This window comes from Mixophyes fleayi, chromosome 3, assembly GCF_038048845.1.
Source record: "Mixophyes fleayi isolate aMixFle1 chromosome 3, aMixFle1.hap1, whole genome shotgun sequence".
Classification (NCBI taxonomy): domain Eukaryota; kingdom Metazoa; phylum Chordata; class Amphibia; order Anura; family Limnodynastidae; genus Mixophyes; species Mixophyes fleayi.
The window spans coordinates 297,203,288-297,220,313 of NC_134404.1; the positions used below are offsets into that span (position 1 = coordinate 297,203,288).

The following is a 17,026-nucleotide window of genomic DNA, read 5'->3' on the forward strand; positions in this document are numbered from 1 at the left end:
AATGGTCGAAAGTCACTCCAAAGTGCCAAATTGTCGGTTCGTTTGGTTGGTCATTCTAATCACTTTGCGATTCAGTAATGTGTATAAATTTTCGATTGATCCACGACCAACTGCCGAAAGTTTCTTGAGCTCCTTTGGGGGCGTGTGTATGTAAATTACTGATGCCTGTACGTCTCCCACATGGTGTGGTGTCCACACGTCAGTCAATTGGTAATTAGGTGCTTCCTGCAGTAAAGCAATAGTAACTGTCTGTTAATGTGTATAGCATGCCTGCTTGTTTAATTATACACCTTAGTCAGTACAGTTTACAAGAAAGCACATGGCTTTGTTTTCTATATATGTGTATTGCATATGTTTGCCTCTATAATTATGCCCCTTAGTCACTCTAGTATAGAATAAAGGCAAATACATTTGAAATACAAAATATTTGTATTAGTTTTGTCTCCCTGCCTAATTATACGACTGTGCACATGTACTGTATAGATGTGTATTGTATATAACTGCTAGCATATTTATACATCTGTGTACATGCCAATGTATAGTGCACGTGTTTTGTAGCCATGCAAGTGCATATTTAACATGTTTTATACTTGTGCCTTTATTTACTTAATACATATAGTTCTCTAACATGCACAAAATAAATCACACAGAATTAAAAATTAATCCAACAGATTGTTGAACATATAGACATGTAAAAACATAAATATACTAGCACTATAATATATTAATTCTCAGGAAATTCCTAAAGCAATCAGGATTGTTGTCCTGTATCTCCCGCAGCAGGAGCATATGAGAGAATGTGTCTATCCTCTAGAACCATTCTTTGGTCCAACAAGACCGATTCTTTTTCCTTTCCCTTCGGGTCTGTACTTGCAGTCTTCTTGCCCTAGTGAGTAGCAAAGGAATAGTGGCTTGCTGTTCTTCAACAGTATCCATAACAGTAAAAGAATTTGTTGCTGTGCGGTTGCGAACAAACCTGCACTGTAAGCAAGTATGTGTTACAGAATTAAAAGAGTTTTTGGATGGTTCTTGATGAACATGCACGGGCCCATTATTTAAATTTCTTGGGGATATCACTACAGCGACCACATATGTCATGTCAGTGTGTGCAAAAAACAAAATCTTTTGACACGACAATATGGCTGTTAAAAATTGCTGCCCCGCCAATCGGTGTTTCACTAATAGTTTAAAACGTGTCTATCTTGTGTATGCATGAATCGCGAGAGATTGGATCTTCAGTCGCTAGTAAAATCATTGTAGATAACACGTTGGTCGGAAAATTCTTCAGTGTGTACCTAGCCTTAGTGCACAGGCAGATCTGTGTCTATGAGGAAAACCAACTCTTTCAGGAAACGGCAAAACACAGGAAATGTAATAAATGTAAACATTCTTGCTACAAATTCTAATTAGCAGTTTCTATTTTGTAGATTACATTTACAATAATTTAATATTTTATAATGTACATTACTCAGATACAAATGTCAATGGTAGCTTGTATAGAATATGAGAAGGGCCTCCCTGTATAGAGAGGGACTAAAAGTTATGGTGTACCACATAGCAAGAGTGAAACAACGGTTATCCTTTAGTTATAAAGTGCCAACCTAATTGTATACATCCACAGTACTAGAATCTGTGGGATAAGAGAGCGAAATGACACAGCACTTCCAGGTGGCCAAGAGAGTATTAAAGTAGAATGGTTGTTGCCAGCAAACGATATGCCTTTGTTTCAATAATAATTCACCAGCAAACAAGACAATATGGGCCTGATGCAAAGTTGGTCGCAAAATGGGGGTAATTACACTAAATTAAGCCGGACATAAAAATAGTGTATTTACGCTCATATGCTGAGCTAAAGATCTCTGCAGTTCGGTAGCATATGCACAAGGCACAAGTCACAGACCGATAAATCTCACTTGCGCCCTTGTTTTTATCCAATTGTTTTATGTGCAACAAAAGTATTTGTTATTACGAATCAATAAAAGTAAAAAAAAAAAAAAAAAAAGAAAATTACAGAAGAAACTTCTTCATGCCTCTTATACAACAAAAGAAAAAGGTTTTGCTTAAACACATGCATATAAACATAATATATGCGTGAGCGAGGAGCATAAATCAGCTTCAGCAGTATGGCAAATGTGGCTTGCTCGGTTATATATACTTCTTTTCCCCAGTCTGTAATCATTCGCAAGTGCGTGAACACACACTTTCTGTTCACGGCAGAATCACACAAATCCGCATGGATGCATATGCGTGCTTACACTTTCTGGGCATGTGCAGAGCAATTTCACAAAAGTTACGTTAAGCAAACTGGCTTAGTACTTACTCTGCATCAGTACCTATTTGTTCCAACAAAGGAAGATATATTGATATAAACTGTCTTATAAAAAAACAAAAAACAATGCAAGTAGTAATAACTGTGCTACTTGCACATTAAATGGAATACAATTGGGAAAAAATACGTTGGTAAATGGACCTCGAAATACTAGTTGATATGGCGGCTAAGTAGCACACAGTGTTAGGAATAAATGTTTTTCATACCAAGCACCATATAGAGGACAATTGCAAATGGAAGATAATTCACCATCAGCATAGGAAAGGGTTGTTCACTGTAAGGGTGGTCACACTGCGGATTCCTTACCATTTCTTTTGGTAAATTTGCTAACCGAATTTAAAAGCCAATTGGATGCCTTTCCTACAAGAAACTGTAAGCTGCAACTATAACAGAGGGCATTGTGGGGTTCATTTTACAGCAGAGTTTTAATTTTGGAGGGTCAGGAAGTAATTTGCTTTCCCCTGTGAGGTTAATTGTTATCTGTGTATTATGCAGTTTAAACCTCATGGCTGCCCTTTCAAATGCATTTTGCATTCTTGTCATCTAAACTAAGAGTTGGTATACTTTACTTTATTAACATATGTTGCTAGTTATAAAGTTCAGGTGACTTCGACAGCTAAATCTTACTTTGATCAAAGGAGGTAATATTATGAATTAGACAAATCATCATGTTTAAAAAGGGACCTGTGTCTAAAATGGGTTGAATCATGAGAAGAAAAATCAGTGCACACTTTTTTCCACAAGCAACTATCTTCCATTCTTGAATGTGTGATCCTGTTTTTACAGAGCGCAATTATTTTCTTAATCCAGTATGATCATTTTTGAGACCACGAAAAATAATCCAAACAGGGCTATGTGTATGACAGTGTTAAAAAAACAAATAAGTCAAAAATCATGGGGTTCATCTGCAATAGTTAAAACCATCTCCACGTGCCATAGACTCAATGCTCCCCCTTCCCCCCCCTAGGGGAAAACTATAGAATGATAAGGAGTCCATAAGATCCTGTTCTCTTATACTAAAAAAGTATATAAAAAAGGTTTCATATTAGTAAGTCAATGGAAAACCTGGATATCCACAGGAAAAGCTTATTTTAATCCATGGGAAAATTATCTTGTGATTCACTGGAGATACAAATCATACGAGGTGACACAAAGTGCTTGGCACCACAACACAGAATGAGACCAATTTACCGTGAGTGTCAATTGCTTCTCAGCCAATTACAATCAGGTTGTCACATTAGCTAGAATGTGATTGGCTGGTGGTGAGGGAAAATCCCGAGGACTCTCTGCTTTGTTCACACATCAGTAGAGATTAACTGAATCATATTTGCCTGCTTTGCATTTCCACTAAAAATACAAGTGAGGCGCTGCATTTAAATGCAAGTCTCTCTTCCAGATTTCCCTCCTTATTCATCAGTCCTAAATTCCTATGTGTTTGGCCATGGTGACAGCAAATGTAATATGTTGAATATAAATAGTGAGACACCCACTTCAGTGTTCACTGCCTGGAGAGGTCTAATTTATCAGCTCTGCATTTAAGAAACAGTGGGGATACAAGTGGTAGCATCTTCAGCTTACAGCTAGACATGGCCACTGACATCCCTTACATCCCTCAAGCGGCGTAAAAATATAAGTGACAAAAAAATATATGCTGAAACTATCCTTACCTGTGGTGCCCATGAGATGGAAAATGGTACCGGTAAGTCTACACAACAATCTGGAGCCCTATAAGGGTACTAGAATAATAAAATTACAGTTTAAGACAACACACCATAAATGAGCAATTTTGGTTAAAAATACATTTCAAAGTAATCCACATTTCATTAAAATCATCATGCTAGTTTAATATGTAAAAATATTATCGACACCAAACTACAAAACCAAATGGGGATCAAGCTTAACACACTGATAAAGGGAGGCACATGACAAATGAGTAAATGTGTCTGGTTTCTTCAAATAATAATTTATATACATTCATTGTGACAAAGGGAGGTGTTTTCCACAGGCTTCTAAAAGAGAAGACATGTATTTAGCTGGCAATCTGCAGAGAAAGGCTGCAAACAGAGTTAAACTTTTGTATAGTAGGTCACCCAAGTTAAAGAGATACAGGTGGAGCACAGATATGTGACAAAATAGTAGTAAATAGTCTAATTTAACTTATGTTTTGAAGTGGTTTAAAAAAAACAAAACATATTTTCTACAGCAAGCAGCAGTCTGACGGTGTGTCTGCAATCAAAACAGAGCACCTGCAATGGGACTCCCTTTTGATGGCAAAGTGGGAGTGTCATTTGATTATCAAGTTAGGGCTGTGGGAGGAGTGAAAACTATTTAAACCTGCCTATTTCATTGCTCAGTTGTGACTGATGCAAGAAAGTGGCAAGTGGCTAGAGAGTTGGTCTCTGTCTATCTAGCGTTACGGTCACAATAAAAGGTGTGGAACTCTATCCTGTCAATTTACTTTACCATCCTAACAATAAAAGCAAAGTAAAAAGCAAGAAGGTGTTCCTGTGCAGGGCATCTTAACAACATTATGGGCCTCCGGGCAAAGCAGTGCAGCGGGGCCCCTACCTCTATATATGTGTATCATTGATAGATAGATTTGCAGGATTTTTTTTTTTTTTAAAGAGCCCTGCCTATGGGGCCCCCTTGCCTGTGGGGCCCCCGGGCACCTGCCCATCGTGCCCAATGGAAAAGATGGCCCTGTTCGTGTGTGCATCACCTGAAGTGTGCCCGCGTCACATCATGTTTAAATTCAACGTTTCCTGTGCTGTATGTTTGCATATGAAACCTTTAGTTTGCATGCTGTGGTATTTATGCAAAAGAGAAAAATAAATAAATCAAACTTTAAAATATAAATTTGTTTAGTCCAATTGTTTTATTAGAAAATTTATTAATCTCCCCTTTGAGCCACTTCAGAATTACATGAGCCAGAATAAACCTATAGCAGAAATGAAATAAAACTCCTGACCTTAACATTAACCCAGAACAAGGACGGATTTGATATGGGACTCATACATATGTTGCAATATATACCAATATAGTTTATTGTTTCTATACATTAAAAGGAGTGTGTTCTTATCCCTTCACACTGAATGTAAGATTACACTCACACCACCAGAAATAGTCTTTGCCCTCGTTTCATTTATCTTCTCCTGGGCACAGATAAAAGCTGAAAAATTGAACTACTTAGCTTTGTGAGCTTAGGGAAGTCTGAGTGGCTAGAGGCAAGAATGGGTATTATTAAAAAGTCACAAACAGTTCAGAAAACCTAGGCTTAAATAATGAGGACCTCTGTGTTAATGCGAGCACGTTAGCTTCTTCATTTAATGTACCAGCTGCTTCTTTACACACTGCTAAAAAGTGCACAAAATAAGCAGTAAAAATACTGCTTTCTTTATACCTGAATCTTCACGCTGATGGGAATGTTACATTTAACAGTAAAAACAAGCTACATTAGTATACTGAAAGGATTAAAAAAAAAAAAAGCAGGCATTGTCTATTGCGGGGGAAGGAGCAGCTCTGTTTCACCAACTTAATGATGTACGGTAAAATTAGAGAGATACCTTCCAAGGAAGAAGGCACATAGTAATCACCTTTATAGCATTGCTTAACAGACTAGTAAGTGAAACAGTAATTTCACCAACTGTGAAATGGCTTTAAAAGAAAACAATTCTTCAGACAATTTACTTAATAACTTAAGCTCCAAGAAGTTACAGTAGTCCTTACTAACGACAGTACAAATTCATTAAAATAACCACTTATATATGTATGAAATAAGCAGAACATTTATGGAGGCTCTTAATGCTTCTGTGAAATTCATGTAGAAGAGATTAATACTCTAGGCGTGAGGATTTTAATTAATTGGTTTGAAAATATATACAACTTTGACTGAAAACAAGAAAGAAAATCCAGTTTATTAAAGAGTATTAACCAAATATAAAGTTTTTATATTTTGTTAAAACTCAGCATCATGAAACTTTGCAACATATTCCATTAGAAACATATATGTAAAGGGCTTGTTCATACATATGTTCTGGGAACGTGTTAGTATGCACTTTATTGATGCCTTTTTTAAAACATTTTCCATGTGTTATTCTTTTCACAATATATATGTGCCTTCCACTATGCATATGCTATTTGCTTTTATGCAAACATTCTAGTTTTTAGATTTTGCACATTGCCTATTCTAATGAGAGTAGTCAGGCTAGGTACACACTGTAGAATTTTCCGATCGACGTGTTATCTACAATGACTTTACCTTCGACCGAAAGTCCGATCGCTCTGACGATTATGCATACACACTAGTCACGTTTTAGACGATTAACGAAAGACCGACTGTCCGAGCAGCGACTTTTCATAGCCATATTGTCGGGAGCAAAGATTTTAATTTTGTACACACTGAAACAACATATGAGGTCCATGTAACGATATCCCCAAGAAATTTAAATAAAGGGCAGAGCATGTTCAATAATAATCACCCAAAACCTCATAAAAAGAGAAGGGAACACGTTTTCTTCATTCATTTGTTAGCACCTAGTTGTGTACAGTGTACGTTTGTTACTGGACATCAACAATTTTATTTACTAATATGGATACTGTTGAAGAACAAGCAACTGCTCTTTTCCTGCTTGCTGTGGCAAGAAAACTGCAAGTAAAGACCCAAAGTGAAAGAAAGAGAAAGCATAGATCTTGTTGGACCAAAGAATGGTTCAAGAGGAGAGACTCATTCTCTCATATGCCCCATGCTGCAGGAGATACGGGACAACAACCCTGATGATTTCAGGAATTTCCTGAGAATGAATGAACCCATATTCCATTGCTTTACCGCTAGAAGCACCCAATTATCAAATGAGTGACGTGCGGACACCGCACCACGTGGGAAAGGTACAGGCATCAGAAATTAACATACCAACGCCTCCAAAGGAGTCACAGCTCAAGGAACTATCGTCAGTTTCTCATGGATCTATCGGAAACTTATACACACTACATGATTGTTAGGCGATTGGGCGGAAAATATTAAACAGTACGACCAACCAAATGAGCCGACAATCGACACTTTGGAACGACTTTCGACCATCGTGTCACTATACACACTAACCCGACTTCAGACCGAACATGTGTACCTAGCCTTAGATGGACCAGGGCATTTGTTGTTGAGTGCAGATAAGGCGTCTAGTCATCTGCCCACTTGAAAAAAAACAAGATTCGATTTTACAGCACAGCACTATTTAAATGAGGTTCCACAAGCGGAGAATGTGTTTGGCAGGAGGTATGGTGAGGAAGAAGGCAGTGTCCCTGGTTTGCAGGAGGTCACAGAGCATTTTACATGTTTTACATGTTCTCAGAGATGGTAGGAACCAGGTGTCTTTCTATACTTTCAACAGGATGCCGTTTATACCTTCTATATGTGAAAGTACACTTCAATCAATATAACAAAAACATATTAACACACAAAAGTGATACTTGTAATACAGTCCTAAAGTACTTTCACACTCAAGATTAATTTAGGACAAATTAGGCTAAATCATAGAAAAATGGTAAAGGTTACAGTCATTTAAGTGGTAGTAAGGTGTATTTAAAAGTGAAGTTTTTACTCTTTCCACCAAGAAATTTCCAGTCAGACCCACAGTTCTGCAAGATGCAGATATTCTCCAGGGACAGTACCTAATACCAGGGTGTGGGGGTAGACCTATACATGCGCAATGTAGACAAATAAGCACATTTGTGAATTTTTATTGCTATATTTGTTTTGATATTTCCTGTGTTTCTCTGTTATAATGAGCATCACCATTTTAAAATCTGCAGCCTTAAAGCGACTGCATCACTGAACAACCCTGCTCAGACACCCACCTTTCCCAAAATGCAGCCACTGGTTCTGCAGAGCTGACAGATTGGAGACGAAACAGCTGTTAGCACTGGTGGACTCAACCTATAACTAGCTACTTAACCTGTTAGGATGGTAATCATTAGCAAACACAGTTTCTGATTGAATTGGCCGTAGCTTCTGTTCAATTAGGAGACACATTTACTTTATACATAATACGTAGGAACCCAAATCTCCCATGCAGCTTTCCCTGACTGTACTGAAACCTTTATGGAGATAAAAATGTATATAGGTTGCTAATGCTTCTTGCACATTATATCAGGATTTTGCTCTACTATAACAAACACACTACTCCTGAGACCTGGTGCCATAAAAATAATGGTCATACAGAGATATATTTCCAATGCTGGAAGACTACCACCACATAACATAACATTTTCTGAATGTTAAAGTGGCACAAATATGACAAGTCTGCTGCCTCGTGGTCACAAACAACCAATGCTGTTAGTGTATGTAAATGTAAAACTGCGAAATAAAGATTTAAAAATAATAATACAATGGTGTTGATTCATGCCCCACATAAACCTTGAAACAAGGTACATGCATTGTTTTGTTTGTTTTTTTAAACAACACTTTTGAAAATGCATGTTTTATCCTGCCAGAATACACAATACATGTATACAATCAATAATGGAAAGTCCAGCACTTCAAATAATAAAAGAAAAAAAAAAAATCTACTTAATAAAGGCAGCTTACATTTGAGCTGGTGCTCAACTGGCTTAAATTAAAAAGTCTAAGAACATGACTAAATACAAACTTACCTTTTTCACTCCTTGATAATGTCCAGTAATATACATTAACAATCCTTGCTGATCAATGTAGCCATCACGTAACAAAGTATGAATAATGTATCTAATCCAGAGTTCATAGGCACTACTAGTATTACTCACCAAACTGTCCATATATTTTGGCTGTACTACTCGGATTGACATTCTGGGCCAATAAGTCATTAAGGAGAACAAAGTATAAAAAAGCAGTAACTTTGCACCTGGGCAAAACCATATTGCATTGGAGGGGAAGCTAAATTTAAAATGTGGGGACATATTTATAGTTGGGTTAGGGCATGTCCTAGATCAAATTTAACTTTAAGTGTACAAATAAAGCTATCCGGTATTTGTTTGCTAGACAAAAAAACAGCCATTATTTAACTTATGTGCAAAATAATAAACTAATTTGCACCCCTTGTATTGTCACATGGTTTGCCCCAGAGAACATTTAATCCTTTTTTTGCCTTACTTTCCTTAATGACTCTGGCCCTCTATGTGCACTGTCAATATTGCATGATTTCTCAACACTTCTTCCATGAGATCCATAATACCTGTGGTGACCACATCAGATTAGTGTATAAACTACTCTTATCAGCTTTTAGAAACAGATTTTGGCTACAAGTTTCTACTTTGCAATTAGTAACATTGGTATTGTTTATAAGTACTGGATGAGATACATTTTTTGAATTGCAACAAATTTATCCAAAAAAAAAAAAAAAAAATCTGGACTTTCCCCTGTTTTCAAAATTATGCAGACAGCATTAACTTGCTTGCATGGTTTGCTCTCCTTCCATGAATTAAATAAATAAAAAATACACTCACCCTTGCACCCAATTTTAAAATGATTGCATGCTCACGTCCTGAAGAATCTTCGATTTTTAACTTGATTGTGCTGAACTCATTATCAACAAATAATAACCTAAAGCAAGAAAATAAATGCAGATATAAAATTAGGATTTTCCTACAACCTTGGCAGTTATATGAAAAATGGTTTATTATATATTAGCTATTACCAATGTTAGTCACAGTTGTCACCTGACAATCATTCAGTTGCAAAAGATTAACTACTCACAATCTGTTTAATCTGTGTTTTTTTAAAACCTTTCTAGGCAAAACAAATGAAGTTGTCATTTTGTACATACATCAAACAGACTGAAACAGAACCAAAAAAAACGCCCAAAAAAACAAACAAGTGCAACACAATTCTAAATGTGCGTAAAAACAATATATGTACATTTGGCAGTTATTTTTATGTACAGCAGACTTTTAACACCAGTGTGTACATAGCCCAAAAAGTCAAATAGTTTACGGCTTGTGAAATCTTTGACACACACCAGGATCGTCTTATACACACACATTAAATCTCCAGTGTTTGAACCAGTTTAGTGCCTTTCCACTGGATAAAAAGACATACCATATTTACTAGACTATAAGAGGCCTTGCTGCATAGAGGTTTACAATGCGATTCCATGTTTGTAAATATAGGATATCAAACATATATGCATAGCTTATATACAATAGTGAAGAGAAGGAGAACCTCTGTAGAGTTAAGGATTAGCAACTTTAACAGATGACGAATTCTAGTAATGCAGTCATCTGCCTTTTCAAATGGCTCATTCACAAACATTTCTACAGTAGATTTAAATATGTATGATCTGTCAATATAATATATGTGAAAGGTGTTAATTGGAAAATATTACACTTGATCAATAAGCATCCATTCCTACAGCTAGCAAAACCACTAATCTAATGCCCAGAAACCCAGAGGCTCCAATAAAAGATGGAACATGTTATTTCATGCGTTTTTTTTTTTGTTTTTTTTTAAACAGTTGATAGGACTGCCTCTAGTCTTGAGATAAACTGCTGGACAATAACACACATTTTGTTACCAACCCACCAGCTCATAGAACCACCAGTGACTGCCGCCCAGGAGACTCAGATTAGGAGCTACATAACCCTACAGCTAGTGCCAAATGTTGCCTCTCCAGGAGCTTGGATAATTTTTAAAATACACGGCCTAAGTGTATTATTGTCAATGCAACCGCTTGGACATCTGCCATAATTTTAAGCTACACAAGCCACCTTTCGTTTCTGCCTGTGTACCTATGCCTGGCTAAACAACAGTTACTGGAGCCAGCAATGGCTCCCAAACATCGAGGTTTCCAGGCATCACTTCTCAAACTCCTCCCACTACCTGCAAATTGACTAGTTGAAAAGGAGGCAGTTTATTCACAAAATGTTTTATTTACTGGTGTTTTTCATTAAAGAATCAGACACCATTAAGGCATCAGACATTCTCACAAACTATGACTGCATATGCACAATTATCCCATATTTGTTTTGTGTGGACGATAACAAAGTACCACAGCTTATAAAACAATGTGTTCTTGTGAATTAGCTCTATAATTAACTTGTCACTACTTTATGAGTAACTCTATATAAGATACTTGCCAGAAGTCACTTTTCCTAAAATACTGCATTTACAAGCCAGGGAAGATGATATTTAATACATTTATTTTTTCTGTAATGTCCTTAAAAAGCAAAAAAATATGAAAAAGCATATTTTTTAGCTATTCTGATTATGCTTGGAATGAAAATGTTGCAGGTGTAAAAGCATAACCACTGTTAAGTCTACTGGTATCCGAATATTTTGCCTTGATGCAGCTGTTCTAAATGCCCAGTATCAAGAGATTTCTTTACTGTTTGCCCAAGTCTCAACAATGTAATTAAGTTTCCAATGAGGTAATTTAAATGAGATTAAACTTTGACAGATGTATTTGCATTGTAAATGTGAGTGCCTTATTGGCACTTTTCAAGAAACATTAAAAAAAAAATAAAAAAAAAATACAAATTATAAATATGTTCACAAATTATCAATATACCACAATCACTCTTAAAATTCTTTGGTGTTACCGCTACAAGCAACTTATTTTTGTCTTGTAGTTGAATTTACAAAACAAAAAGCGTAGCGTGGAAGTTTGTAGCTATAGATTTTTATACACTTTATACCAGTTTAAATCAAATTCTCTTAGGGAGAGTCACTGTGGTTCTGGCAGAAACAGCAGATGGACTTGTCTGTGTAATCAGGAGTCTGTTGATAGGAAGACAGTTACTCTATTCAAATCATCTACCTGAAGGTTTGTTCCACAATGCTCTACTTCCATGTTATGCCCATGGCATCTAGCAAGCAGTGGATTAAGGCAAGTTATTAAAACTTAACTAGTGAAACAAAGTAATCACTTAAGTAGGGAATCACGGCAGGAAGTGGTAGACGTGTATCAAATATTTTTCTGACAAAGTGTGACTTTTAGGGGGGGGATTTCAATTCGACATGAGTTCCTGCGATGTGTTTACTCAAATCTCTGCTGTACCATATTAGCTGGCAATGTGCGCAGCTGGATATCGAGGCGATGTCAGACGGTGCCTCACGGCTAAATACCCCCCTTAAATAGGACTTGCAAACACATATGCAGTTCTTTGTTCCAGAGATTGCATTAACGAATGTCTAGGTGCCTACGATACTATACAATGCCATGGCATTCAAAAAAATATCAGTCTCATGCCTTTTGTACCCACGAGACTGACCATTTGAGACATGAAGAAAACAAAAAATTATCAACACACTCTAAAGCACCTTATTATAGAAGCAGAAGGAAGTAGCAAATAATATTCAGACATACTTATCCCAACCCAAATTCTCAATGTCCTTCACAAGGCAAGAATAATGCTGCGGAGCTGGTGATGCTTCTAATGAATTTGTATTCTTCAGAGCAACATCCTGAAATAAGAAAATGAGTGCGTTCAGAAAATAGGTAGGACATCAATATTTTGTACTATAGGGGGCGTGCATGTAGGAAATGTAAAAGGCAGTTGTGTGTTGGACACAGCCTATGCAGTGTAAAGCTAGATCTAGACAACGTGTGTGTGCAACATTCAAGATGTGCCCTGCATGCAAAAAAGGTTTGCGTTTGCACAACTTAAAGTGTACCATGGTTTGGTCGGCTGTAAATTTTAGCCCAATATTATTTAACTAGCATTACCAAAACCTGTACATCCTGAGATTTAAAAAGGTAAGAAAACATTAGCCCCCACAGTGATTTAAGAAATGATATGACAAAGATTAGTTTCAGCAGAAGGTCCTATGCTCACGTTTAAATGGTTAATTTAAATGTGGACAAATGTAGAAAGTTTGCATACAAATTGCAAATAACCACCAAGATATTTGTGGTAGTCAGTTCAAGCTGTTAACTTTGATCGAAGATGCAGAAGTCAGACATAGGGGGAATTTCTTAGAAGCCTCTCACTATGTGCTCGTGCGCTGATCACTGATTTTTCTGCATTCTGAAGTGGGCTGTAAGGAATTATTGGTGAAGATATTTTGTGGCAGAGTACCATGATGGCCTGTTCCAAAGGAATATCACAGGTAATGGAATCCCCACACCCTTGAACATGCCCCCTGAATAGGAGTCTGCAGCAATGGTAAGTGCTAGACAAAGAAACCTCTTCCGACGGAGCTGCCCACCTTCAAAATCGCTGTCTCTATCTGTATCTTTTGCAGAATGTGAGTCTGACCCTGATGTTTTTCCTGGACAGAAGTGGCTTCTTTGCTGGCCTTCTTGAAACCAGGCCATCCTCCAAAAGTCTGACACCTCACTGTGCGTGCAGATGCACTCACAGCTGCCTGTTGCCATTCCTGAGCAACCTCTGCACTGGTGGTGCCCGATCCCGCAGCTAAATCAACTTTAGGAGACGGTCCTGGCACTTGCTGGATGTTCTTGGGGCCCCTAAGCCTTCTTCACAACTATTGAACCTCTCTCATTGAAGTTCTTGATGATCCGTTAAATGGTCGATTTAGATGTAATCTTGCTAGCAGCAATATCCTTCCCTGTGAAGACTATTTTGTGCAAACAATGATTACTATACCTGTTTCCTTGCAGATAATCATGGTTAGCAGAGAAAGAACAATGATTACAAGCACAACCATCCTTTTAAAGCTTCCAGTCTGTTATTCTAACTCAATCAACATGACAGAGTGATCTCCAGCCTTGTCCTCGTCAACTCACATGTGTTCTTGAGAGAATCACTGACTTGCTGTCAGCTGGTCCTTTTGTGGCAGGACTAAAATGCAGTGGAAATGTTGTTTTTGGGATAAAGTTCATTGTCATGTCAAATTAATTGCAATTCATCTGATCACTCTTCATGACATTCTAGAGTATATGTAAATTGCCATCCTAAAAACTGAGGCAGGAGACTTTGTGAAAAATAATATTTGTGTCATTCTCAAAACTTTTGGCCATGACTATATAGGCGATTCCAAGAATCACTGACAACAGCCGTCTCTCCTCCACCTTCTCCTCAGATGGCACCCGAGGTCGCACCGGATTCCTCTGATGTTCTAGCCACAAATTAAGCTTTGATGGCTGAAGTAAAAAACCTGTTTAGAACTGAAGATGAGCTAACCTGTACATTTACCCTATACCTTGTGAACGTCTTGTGCGGTCATAATAAAGCCTTATTTTGTACATATTCTGGTCTGTCCGAGTCAGTTGAATCCCATGAAGGGTAACCACCATCCCAGCTAAGGGTGGTTCCATCACAAACCCTTTGTAAACTGTACAAAGAGGGCCCTTTCTCACCTCTGGACTCCTCTATTATACAGCAGTATCAGAACAGTTGCAAATTAATTGAACTAAATAAGGTCCTAGCCAATAAATTAAATGCAGATATAAAAAAAGAGGAAAAGGTAAAGGATGCACTCAAGGCCAAATAAAAATCAAAGGCCCCTGATGGCTTCCCTATAGCTTATTATAAATGTTTTTCACATATCCCAATACAACACTTAGTTTTCACTTTTAATTACATTCTGAACAGAAGGAAATTTCACTCAGATACTACACACTCCACTGTAATTGTCATTCAAAAATCACACAAGGACCCTACTTTATACGCTAATTATCACCCCATTTCCCATGTAAAACACAGATATCCAGCTATTCGCGAAAGTCTGTTTTCTCCCAACTAGGCAAGCAAAAGATTCTTTCAGTAGTTTTGGCCTTAGATGCCATGAAGGTGTTTGACAGGCTTTCCTAGCCATTTATGTATCAAAACCTGAGAAATTTTTGATTTTTCAGTCATTTTCTCCAAGCTATCCAAACATTGAATCATAATCCACCATTGTCAGTTTCTACAAATTGCTTTAATTATCCTGTGTTTGGAGTTAGTAACAGGACCTGACAAAAGCTGCCCCCTCCCATTTAATATATAATCTATGTATTGAACCTCTTGCCGCTAGAGTCAGTACAAAATTTTGTTGCTCATATTATGTCCTATTAACCCTGTCCTCACCTCAAACGTCACTTCCCAATTTATTTGTCTGAAACACTTTCTCTTCACCTCCTCCTACAGACTGATAAAACGTTATAAGCTTGTTTCGACTTCCAATGATGTCACCTAACCTTACGGTATTTAAGCATCTATCTTACCTAAAAGACAAACAACTCACTGCTCCGGGGCACACAGCTCGCTATATTTGATTACATGTTATGCAGTAACTGTAGCTATAATAAATATAGACTATATTACAATCTAATTGCTGTTTGTGTGGTTATTGCATCCTGTGTGTTACCTGGCAATTGGCATAGGTTGATACAGTATGTTGTATAACACTGAATTAGTGGCGCGGGATAGATGTTAGGCAGAGGTGAGACAACTTGTAAGGTGGAAGATTGGAAGGCAATTAGGCAAAAGGGAAGGTGAGGGTGGGGAAGAGGGAAGGAGGCGATGGTGTGGTGATGAGCCAGGGGTGTGTTCACGGTATGGCATTTTTTATTTTTATGTAGAGCCCAGTATCAGTGTAGAATGGTAAATGTACCAGGGAATTTCTTGTGGAATTTCTTTATGGCATCATTTTGCAAACTGGTTACGTATTCCATATTTGATATAAACTATGTGCAAATGTTCACTTCTTGATATGAGGGTGGGACTATATTTTTCCAATTGCATGTAACATGGTGTTTAGCTGCAGAGTAAACACCGATCAGCCACAACCTTAAAACCACTGACAAGTGAAGTGAATAACACTGATTATTTGTTACAATAGCACCTGTCAAGGGGTGGAGTATATTAGGAAGCAAATGAACACTCAGTTCTTGAATTTGATGAGTTGAAAGCAGGAAAAAAAATGGGAAAATGTAAGGATCTGAGTGACTTTGACAAGGGCCAAATTGTGTTGGCTAGTTGACTGGGTCAGAGTGTCTCTAAAGCGGCAGGTCTGGTGGGGTGTTCCTGATGTGTAGTGGTTAGTACTTACCGAAAGTTGTCCAAGGAAGGACAACCAGTGAACCGGCGACAGGGACATAGGTGCCCAAGGCACATTGATGCTCGTGGGGAGCGAAGGCTAGCCCATTTGGTCCAATCCCACAAAAGAGCTACTGTAGCAGAAGTTGCTGAAAAAGTTAATGTTGCCTATGTTAGGAACACCAACAGCCAGCACCACAAAACCCGGAGTCTGCTCTGAAGTCTAGTGTTCGCTGGTGCCCTTAGTGGTGGGGACAGACTTGGCCGCAGACAACAGAGGGTCGTGAGTTGTGCACTGACTGGGGAGAACCCAGCGATAGAGTATAGGAGCAACAGTAGAGTGAAGTCCAGGCAAGGGTCGGGGGCCGGCAGCAGACAGAATATCCAGTAAACAAACCGAGGTCAGAGGTCACAGGCAATAGGTCAAGGGGCACAGGCAGTCAAACGTAGTCAGATATCCAGGCAGAGGTCGGCAACGGAGAGAAACAATAGATTCAGCAATACTAGCAGCACAGCACAGCAGGAAGTATGCAGATGCAGGGACTATAACCGGCAGGGGAGGATTGCCCCTCCCTGCCTTATAACTGTGCGCTGGGCAATAGAAGGGAACTGAGGGGCAGGTCCTATATTAATCACCTGGCCAAAGTTTAATAAGCGCGCGTGCGCGCCGGGACGCGGCGCTGCCTACAATAGCGTCTCTTAGCATTGGTCGGGGGGGAAAGAGGAAGGGACGTCCCGGTCGTCAAGACG

General features: G+C 38.2%; 1 protein-coding gene across 2 annotated transcripts in view; it reads right to left on the minus strand.

The window, feature by feature from the left end:
* The window catches only part of FANCL (FA complementation group L), a 63,655-nt gene that overhangs the window by 26,805 nt on the left and 19,824 nt on the right, over positions 1–17,026 (minus strand). Inside the window, exons 5-7 of one of the 2 annotated variants that reach the window (XM_075203851.1) lie at positions 12,661–12,758; positions 9,803–9,899; positions 3,997–4,065 (exon numbers count right to left, since the gene is read on the minus strand). In XM_075203851.1, coding sequence (XP_075059952.1) covers positions 3,997–4,065; positions 9,803–9,899; positions 12,661–12,758 — 264 coding nt within the window. The remainder of the gene's footprint in view (positions 1–3,996; positions 4,066–9,802; positions 9,900–12,660; positions 12,759–17,026) is intronic. The other variant, XM_075203852.1, reaches the window with a different exon arrangement.